This window comes from Otolemur garnettii, unplaced genomic scaffold (genome assembly GCF_000181295.1).
Source record: "Otolemur garnettii isolate 467f Iridium unplaced genomic scaffold, OtoGar3 scaffold00060, whole genome shotgun sequence".
Taxonomy (NCBI): Eukaryota; Metazoa; Chordata; class Mammalia; order Primates; family Galagidae; genus Otolemur; species Otolemur garnettii.
In genome coordinates, this window is record NW_003852455.1 from 10,027,043 (window position 1) to 10,036,852 (window position 9,810).

Below are 9,810 nucleotides of genomic sequence, written 5' to 3' on the forward strand. Positions count from 1 at the left end.
AATCGAAATTGCCTTGGTATATCCCAGAAGGGGACTGTTTATTCCCATGTGCTATCTAATCACTTGGATAGTGCCAACAAATGTCCACTGGATTCACCTGTCCAGATGTCCCTTCTCTAATTCTACTATAAAACAGAACTTTAACTTGGATCCTTAAAATAGATTGGCTAGAGAGACCAATCCTGCATCATAAAATGAAGTGTTTATGGACAGTCAGCAGGTATTTTAAACATAAGTAACCAGCAGGCAAGTAAATTGAGGATCCTGTGTTAACTGTCAATGCCCCAGACCCCTTACCTGGGTTTTGGGGAAAACCAATGGTTGGTTTTTCTGTACAAAGTTTAAACTCATGTTTCTCCTTTAGCAATATTTCCCATCTCTTATACAATGAAAAGAATTATTTTCTCATAAGAAAATGGTCATATCTGATGGGTTGTGAGCAGATCCTAGTCTCCCTTTCTCCCATGTGCAGCGATATAGCAGATTATTATTCTCTTTGGTTTCTGTTTTCACTTTGTTTTGAGTATGTTGGGACAATAGCATACACATGTGAGTAGAACTTGGATGAAGTAGGCAATAATCATGACCAGATTTCAGCTTAGAACCTTCTTTATTAAGGGAGGTCCTTCTGACACTTTCATTAACAGATACAAGCTTAGCAAGAGCACCTTTCAAAGTCACAGTTATAATTGTTTTTGTGAGGTCATCCAGAAGTCAGAGAACACAATGATGGTGGCTTATGATGAAAACCATGACAATCTAGTTGTTGGTCTTAAGCCTTCCATCAGACAGAACCAGCACCCCTCTGCTTCTGTCCTCTGAGGAATGAAGAGAAGCTGTGATTCAAGACTTGCTATTAATCTAGGCCACATGTGACACGCACTTGACAGCAGAAATGGCCCCCTCCCGTGTCCAGGTTTGGACAAAAGAGTGGTTATATTCTTTCTGCCAAACCTTTGCATCACTGCTGTGTTTAGTCTAGACCTTGAAGTGTCTGACCCTCCCTGGGCATGGGGGGAGGACCATTGGACCAACAGCACCAGCAACACCAGGCTGTGTCACCCCGGGTGCTTTGCCTGGGTGAAACGCTTCGCCTGAGGCAGACTCCGCTGAAGCCACCCCTGAAAAGGCATGGCGCAGATCATAGTGAGTCCGGTGCAATGGGGGTCCTGGGCGAGCAGCCACCACCATGGGTCCCACCACCATGGCAGCTGCAGGTGGGCCAGCTGGAGGGAATGCAGGTCCAGGGGGGTCCACAGCAACAAGGACGGACATTGTGGGATCAGCTGGCTGGGGCTGTGGGGCTGCAGGCTGGAGAGAGGCCCATTTCCACAGGTTAGTATGCTTCCTTCTCCCAGAGAAGGCCACTCCCAGGCCTCAGTGGCAATCCCACCCAATTTCCTCACACTAATAATCTTTATTTGCAAATTATCTGGCAGAAAAAAAAGAACTACCTAGGTACAAAGTATTGTCATTGGGGTTATGGGGAAGGATGACTGGCCTACAGTGGCCCCAGTCCCACCAAGATTATCTTGGGGATGGTGGACTTACATTTGTGTCCCACAAGTGAGAAGCTCCCTATCTATGGCAAACCCTCACTAGCAATGTCACCCTGTTTGTCATCTACACGTACAGCTGCAGCCACTGGGAACTGTGGGGCAAATCTTCCCATCTTGTCCCTGCAACTCAGAAAACTACTCCCAATCCTCAAATTAAAAAGTGGCTTTCTCAATTACACAGTAGGATGGTTTTGCCCATCCTTGCAAACTGGTACTGACTAGTTTGTGGGAGGGGAAGGCATGCCTGAAATACCTTTCCATTAGTTGATGATTCCACATATCCCAGTGTTATTTTATATTGTGAGGTTCAGAAGGACAGGATAGCAAATGTCCTGTAAATTACCAATGCCCTGCAGAGATGCTAAGGCCTCATTGTGTTCTGAAGGTGCAGACAAGAAAGTCCAGGAAGCTATTACCTGTGGTTGGAACACCGTGCAGGTCACGGCAACCTCTTCCCCTCCGAGCTTCTCAGTGACTGTTGCCTTACAGAAACCGTATTGCTGCCCACAGAAAGAGAGGCACTGTTTATTAATAACTGATTTTTAAAATGGATTTCCCCCAGTTTCATTAATAATCTAATACCATATAGCAAAATAACAGCCCACTTAAATTCCTTATCCCTTTAAAAAATCTCTCTTAAACATTAAAGTTTCTGCTTATAGAAGATACATATAATTCTACAGGTAATATGGAAAATACAGAAATACTTGGAGAATGAGATAGATCATCCATAACCCCCTAAATTGTGGTGATATAAGGAGAACTGCTGTGAACATTGATGCAGTTCATTTTTTTTTCCCCTGCTGTTGAGAATTTATTTATTTATTTTCAAATGAATACAAGGGACAAATTTTTAGGTTACATTGCTTTCACTTTCAAGGTAAAGTTCAAGTTGCATAAGAGAATGCACTTATTTCTTATCTTTCAGTACTATCAAATATAATTTAGAAATTGAGATCATTGTGACTACACAAGAGACTCTGTTGCATTCTCTGTTTTTCATTTACCATAACAGCATTGTCTCATACCATTCATTAGTCTTTGAAAACATAATTTTTAGTGTCAGCATAATTTTATACTTACTGATGTATCATATATTATTTGATAAACCCTCCTGTTGGCTACCCAGATCTCTTTTTTAAATTTTTTGGTCATCTTATGTGTATGATAAGTCACCTTTGTCAGACAGCCAAACATCTCTGATGATTTCTGTAGGCCCAATTCCTAGAGGTGGACATTACTCAAGGACTTGAAAACTTTCATATCAGAAAATCTATACTTCACACTCCCAGCAGTTGTGCATGACTTGGTTTCATGAGATTGCCTTGGTCTTTCTCCTAAGTCCATGTGCCTCTAGTAGGTGAGACGATTTGACGACAACTCTAAAAATGGGCGGTGACACCAAAGGAAGGCCTGGCACGGCACAGCCCCACAGGGAGTGTGCATTTTGCACTGTTATTCTCTATCTGCAGCTGCAAGGCACAAACTACACGAGGATGCTGTGTTCCGCAGCCTGCTTCACTTGAGATCCCGGCCCACTCACCTTTTCTGCCAATAGGTTGCATTTAGCTGGATCTGCGACCTCCTTAGCAACACAGTCAGTGGCAGCTATTGCAAACTCCACACGGGTAGAGGGTGGGAGAGGCTGGTAAGAGTAAATGGAAATGCTCTTGAGACAACACAGAATGAAAGGGCAGAGGAGAAGAGGCTGGTGGGCAGTACCGAGGACCATGGCATGATGGCATGAGACACAGCATGGAGCTCCATTCACACAAAACACGTTTGGGGGCCCAGGACACACGCCCCTGAGTGACTTACACAGAGCAACTGTTATGGGATTATGTTCTGAAGTACTTGCACTGCAGCGGGAAGGGTTGGGTCTTCCCTGAAGAAGGACTGGGTGTATCCATTGACCATCATTCAGGATGGAGGTGAGTTTTCATACAGGAAATAGGAAATCAGAAGGCCAGCCGTAAACTGACGCGAGTGGGAAGGCTGCTTTTCCCTAAGTCTTGGGGCTGCACTTTGAGACCTAACATTCTGGTTACTCCAAGACAGGGTGGAAAAGTGAAGAGAGTAATAAATACTTTTTCTGTCTACTTTAAAGAGCAGGACCAAATAAAAATATTTAGATGAAAGTATGGAAGATATTGCTTGTGCTTTTTTCCCTTGGAACATATGGACACTTAAAATAATAAAATTTCTGTTCCTTGGTGTAGTCTGGGATGGGGATATTCCATGAATCACACGCTCTGATGGAAGAATTACCATGTGTACTAATGTACTTCTGAGTGTGTTTGTGGCTGGTATTCAGATCCCAGTTTTTCAAAACATTAAAAGTCTAGTACACTCAAATGGACTAAACCACCCATAGTATGTTAGAAGTTTTCTCTAGTGACTCAAAGGGCCTTTTAGAATCCTGCCCCTAGAAGCCTGGGGTATGAATAGGCTCACTCCTTTCTAAGTATTAATTAGGAGACTGATGCACGCGTCCTTGGTGGTGGGTGATAAACGTGTGGAGGCCAGTGGATTTATAGCAGTGCTTCTGGATGACCTGGGAACCTCCTCCCTCTGGCCCTGGAGCTCTGGTTTTAACTAGAACTGAGGGAGGGGCTGTGCTGGCTGCCCCATGTTAGAGTGACTCAGCACCGGGGAGAAGCTGAGGGCTTTGGGGTCCTCATGACACTCAAAGTCCTCTTACCCAAAGGATGCTTCTGCTCCCTTTCCAACCAACACCCTCCTTGCTGACACCACTCCAGGTCTTCCCTCACTCCTGCTTCACCACATAAGGTACATTCCCCAAGTGCCACCAAAGTGCCCAATCTGAGTACAAGAATCTTGGTCTTTACCACAAGTTGAGCCCGGGAAGTCTCCACCAGCTGGAAATAGGAGCCGTTATTCTGAACGTTGAAGGCAGCCAGGGCAGCCTCCACAGCGTGCACGACCCTGGTGTCGTTGAGCTGGGCCAGCAGGGGGCATTGCGGGCATACCTTACGAACATCCTCAGCCGAGTCTGCACCGGGAGGAGAAATTGAATCTGGGCACCAATTGTCTGTGGCATTCACTCCAGCTCTGCTTATTTAGAAAGGGCTAAAGCATGCTCTGATGGCTTCTGGCATTTTCTCTGCCTCTCACTAATCCTTAAATATCTTGCATCATGCTGATATTTCAGCGGGAACCCCTGTCATCAAGGGACAATTTTTACCTCCAATTAGCAGCTCCTTTAAAAAGTTTAAAAATCTCAGAACCCAGGACAGTGGGTTTTTTCTTCTCACTGACAAAGTGGCTAAGAACTACTTATGTTGAAAACTATTCAAATTCCGGGCAGCGCCCGTGGCTCAAAAGGGTAGACCTCCGGTCCCATATGCCGGAGGTGGCGGGTTCAAACCCAGCCCCGGCCAAAAACTGCAAAAAAAAAGAAAACTATTCAAATTCCTTCCCTTACCCTCTATGCTCACACCCCACTCACAAGGTAAAATTAATAGGAATAATCATACCTACCTGGACTGGAATCACATTTGGCAAACACCACAGAAAACTGGCCATCTTGTTTCAGTACCCGAAAATCACAGTCTCCTTCCACAGCCTGGAAAAATAATCCCACATGAGTGTCCAGGAGACCAGTTGGCCTTCCACTGTCCTACCCTGGAAGGGACCCCTCCAGGCATGTTAGTCAAAGACAACCCTCACAAAATGACCTGCACTGGATAATACTGAACTATTGCACTTTCTCTGTTCAGGTAGGCTACTACAAGAAAGTTGAATGGAAGGTGGCATCCAATGCCAATTTTAGAACTTGCACACTGGCTGGCCAAGAAGGCAGGCTGAGAAATTGGGTAAAGTGAGCCTGCTACTCTTTCTGAACCACACCAGAACTGGCCAGAGCACCACCCTCAGCCACCCAAGAAGGGTACTCACATGTTCTGCCACCTGCCTCACGGTACAGTTTGCCAGTGCGGTAGGGTCAAATACGTGGCAGGTGGACTCCAGAGTGTCTACTCCAAGCTCAAATATCACTCCAAAGGGCCGCTGTGGAGACAGAATGGAGAGGTGAGCACTCCATTGTCCAGACCCTGCTGTGAGAGCCAAAGTGTGAGCCCTGGTAGCTTGAACCCACACCTGCTTTGGAGAGGTGAGAGAGAACTCATTGTTACTTTCAGACTGCAGCTCTGTCTAACTCTGAACTGGCCTGTGGACAGGGCAGGAGCTGGCTTCTCGGGCCTACCTCTGTGGATGGGGCCAGCGCCAAGTGGTACTTAAAAGGGAGAAGGGACAAGCTGATGAAGCTGCAGTCCTCACCTGAGCCAAATTATTTGGAAACTAACCCTGAGTGTTGATACTTATTTTTTAATTTCTAAATTTTCACTCTTCAAGCAGCAAATTGGAAAATTCAGCTTTGGATTTTTCCCCGTCAAGTTGCAAAGGTAGTATAGGGTAATATCTTGTCATCATTTCTTTGTCTTCTCTATCCCTCTCTCTACTTTCTTCCTTCCCTTTCATTGTCTAGTTTCCTTCCTTCTCCCATTTTCTCTTCCTTCCTGAAGGATTTTGTTGCTTTTGTTTTTGACTTTTTCTTTCGGCTTGTACAGGCGATGCCTCCGTGCACCGATGCTGCTCTCTACTTCCCCCTGCTGGTAATGATAGGGAAGAGCTCGTCTCCCGTGGACACTTATGAAACCGTATGTTCTAGTGTGTAGACTCCAGGGAGTTAATGGCAAGCTCGTGTAAATCCTTGAAGGTGTTCTTGTTAGTTCACTTATTCCCATATCATTTATTCAAAGTCTGGAAAATCCAGAAGGTACAAATATCCCTTTTTGCTGTGGGCCCAGCTCTGCTTGCTTCTTGATTTGGTCCTGCCTGACTCAATAGCACCCAAAGCATCAGTGCCTCCTCCCCAGGAGAAAGGACTGCATGTCTCAGGTATAGATATGCCCAAAGCGACTTCCTGAGGACATTCAGAACAGCACCATATAGGAGCCAGGTACACCATAGTTTCTCAAGGCAAGTACCTCCCAAGTTCTGCCTTTTGTGAAAATTGCGATGCCCATTCATTACCCTTTCCCTCAGAGGTGCATGTTGGGTGTTCATTTCCCCTGAATCACTCTGAGCCACCATTATGCATTAATGCAGCAATCCTGACCTCAAACATTTGTCCCTCTGTGAGATCAATGCTAGCTGTCAGTCCATCCCAACTTCCTGATGTTTACTTTATTTTCCTTCCTAGATTGTAAACTCGGGTGGGCACAAACTGTGCCTTTCTCACTTTCATATTAGATCGAACCATTAAAATTGCCAGTCTTTGGCTGCTTTTGCTAAACAAAAATGGAAGTTTTATGTGGTTCACCAAATATCTCCAGTAACACCTGATGCCACACTTCGCCCAAGGTAGGCTTGTAATAAATGTTTGCTGAACGCATCCTCCTTAATCAGATGTACATTCTAGTTTCAAAACAGATGGTAAATAGATGGCTCTCTCCCCCCTCTCCAAATCTCTCCACTGACCCCAAGGCATATTTTCCTCCTTGATCTTTTTTTGTCACTGACTTTGGGCTGTATTGGCTTCCTGTCTACATTAAGTGAAGCCTGTTCATGCCAAGACTTCTCTGTTATGTGAGAAACTCTTTGGGGGAGACAGCTTGTGTATAGGAAGGAGCACAGGTCTATAATCAAATCTCAGCCTGAATCCTTACTGATTATGTGACCTTGGATAAAAAATGACAACACATCTGAGCGTTGGCTTACTCTTGTGTCCGACAAGGACATCATACTTACCACACAGGACTAGGAGCAGAGGATGGGAAGGGGCAAATGAGACAGCAGAATGAGACGACAGCATGTGGAAGGGCCTGGCATGGAGTGGGCACTTGCCAAATGCTAGTTTCATTCACTCTCAGTCTTTGTCAGAGAGAAATGGAAGAAAGACAGATAAGTGATTTCAACCAGTGGTAACTTGGCCACTAGAAGCTGGGCCTTAGGTTTTCCAGCCAACTACACTACCCACCTATGATCTGCAAAGTATCATTTGAAGCCCTTTCTTCTCCTGTACACCCCATACCCCACCCAGCACCTGCCTGAGATCCCTGACCTTAGCACAGTCCCTTCTTGCCCTCTGCCTGCCCCTTCCTTCATTCCTGGGAAGACATCAAAGAACGACCCCTTGACAGTTACATTGGTGCCGGGAGATGCTGATTTTTGGAGGCAGCAGGTTGCACTCCAGGCACAGCTACTTTCAGCTGACACAGCAGGTTCACTTACCCGAGGCCACACCTTCACCTTGTCAATCTGGTTCAAGACATGCTTGTATCCCTGCTGAAGGTGGCTGTTGAGGTAGTCCACAGCTGCCAAGGCTGCTTGCTCTGTTTCTGGGTCATCACAGTTCGGTTGACTATAAGTCAGCTGTGGCCCGTGTGGGGCCGAGTGGCAGCCCCAAAGCTGAGCAAGACAAACGAGCAGGATGAGGGACTTCATGGCTGCCCCAGAGAGGCCTCGGCAGGTGTGCCAGTTGCTGGCAACTGCAGGACCAACCCAAGTGCTTTGCTGGGAAAGGTGGAACGTAGAGGGGTGAAGGGCTTTATTTATACATTGGAGCCTGCCAGAAGAATTGCGTAAGGACGTGGGATGATTTCTGTTTTAGTTCCAAGAAGACCCCTGCAAACATCAATCCTGGAAAATCAAACAAGTTAGGACATCACTAGTCCCCAGGAAATCTGCCAAAGTCCATGCTGCTGCGGGGGAGATGCTCCAAAGTCTGCTCGGAACATAGTAACAGCAGCAAAGAGAGGGGACAGCTGAGGGGACAAAATGAACACAGCCAACCCCAGAAAATACAGTGGGTTTGGCAGCCAGGGGAGCATCCTCTTCTGTGATTCGAACACACCATGGGGAGCCTGAGGGGAAAGGGGGAGTATGTTCAGCAATTTGATAAAATATTCTAATGTCGGGGAATTAGCTTTGCCAAGAGGGATCCTACAGGGAGAACAGGGTCCACAGGCACCGCAGAGGTAGAGATGCACTATGGGAGGTGCCAGAGCTCAGGTAAGATTCTTGGAGAGAAGAGGGAAGGAAGGGAGATGTTTGTGCTTAGAGTGGGGAATAGAGGTAGAGGATGCGGTTCCTGGGGCAGGGCCAGGAGGAGATATGGCCAGCAGAGCAGCACAGGGCTTCCTGCCCCCTCCTCCTCCTTTCTCTACACTTCACTGCCAGGGCCCATCAGCTGACAGCACAGACAGGCACTGACTTGGGTCTCTTGGGTAGCTGAGCGTGATCAGCACCAGAAGCCCTGAGCCCCCCACTAGCGCACAGTGCAGCAGAGAGGAGTCCTAGTCTACCAAGCACTCACTGGACAAAGCTTTGGCTTTGAGCCCAACATAGCAGGCTGACACCCCGCAGGGCAGCTAAGAATGCAAATGCTCCTTGAACACTCTCTTTAAGCAAAACTGTATGTGTCTTTCTGGCCAGAACACACGGCTACCATGTTAATTTCAGGCACTGCCTTTCAAGTGACCCTTGGCAATCTCAGGTATGACCTCCAAGGAGGCTGGGCAGGACATTGAGGGGCTTGGAAAATATCATACGAGGACCTGGTTTGGTTTAGTCCGGAGCAAAAAAGCCCTGACATGGAAATCAACATGTTTTCCAAACATTAAGAGGTCATCACTGTGTGGGCAGATTTGTTCTGTTGTTTGACATTGCTTCAAAGGGAGGGGAGGGCTTAGTTTAAAGAAAAAAAGAAAGGGCTTTCCAAAGGGAAGCTTAATATTGACCCTCTAGGGTGGAGGTCAGTGGGGAGGAGAAGTGGGTGATGACGGAGCAGAGAAGGAGCTGTCAGGGCCGTCTTCCCGTCCACCGCTGGCTGTATATCCCCTCACACAAAATCTCAATGACAGAAGCACGGAAGGTGTGGTCAGAACCCCCAGTTTTCTCTGGGAAGGGGCTCGTGCTTTTAGAGACACAAAGAAAGCTCTAGTCATCTAGCAAGATGACCCTCAAAATTGTAGGCAACCTTCCCCCAGCCTTACATCCCATTTCACTCAGGGTCCTGACTCCTACACTGTTTGTGGAGGCCAAGCTTTTCTTTCAGGTAAGCTATAAAAATACTAAATGTGGTCATTACTAAATAAAGACATTCAGTGAAGACACATTTCATAAGTCATAAGCAACTTTATTTCCCCCAACCCAGTTGCATTTCTGGCTGAGTCCTCTTTCATGAATATTTCTTCAAGTCATGTCCCAGTAACCCAATTTTTCAGAC

The 9,810-nt window shown here is 46.5% G+C and overlaps 1 protein-coding gene across 1 annotated transcript; it reads right to left on the minus strand.

Annotated features, from left to right (window-relative positions):
- Positions 1-591: 591 nt before the first annotated feature.
- Positions 592-8,113, minus strand: AHSG (alpha 2-HS glycoprotein). The gene is made up of 7 exons (XM_012806934.2): positions 7,815-8,113; positions 5,478-5,588; positions 5,061-5,145; positions 4,409-4,572; positions 3,103-3,204; positions 1,976-2,059; positions 592-1,311 (listed from the first exon to the last, which is right to left on the minus strand). The coding sequence occupies exons 1-7, from the start codon at positions 8,025-8,027 to the stop codon at positions 979-981; spliced, it is 1,092 nt and encodes a 363-aa protein (XP_012662388.1). The 5' UTR covers positions 8,028-8,113; the 3' UTR covers positions 592-978.
- Positions 8,114-9,810: the final 1,697 nt, after the last annotated feature.

Bases quoted from the DNA above. Each gene is read 5' to 3' on its own strand.
- AHSG (XM_012806934.2), bottom strand. From the start codon at position 8,027: ATGAAGTCCCTCATCCTGCTCGTTTGTCTTGCTCAGCTTTGGGGCTGC. The intron at 5,146-5,477 runs GTGAGTACCCTT...TTATTTTTCCAG, and splicing joins TGAGGCAGGTGGCAGAACAT to GCTGTGGAAGGAGACTGTGA. The intron at 1,312-1,975 runs GTAATAGCTTCC...GCCTCTCTCCAG, and splicing joins GCACGGTGTTCCAACCACAG to CCTGCAGCCCCACAGCCCCA.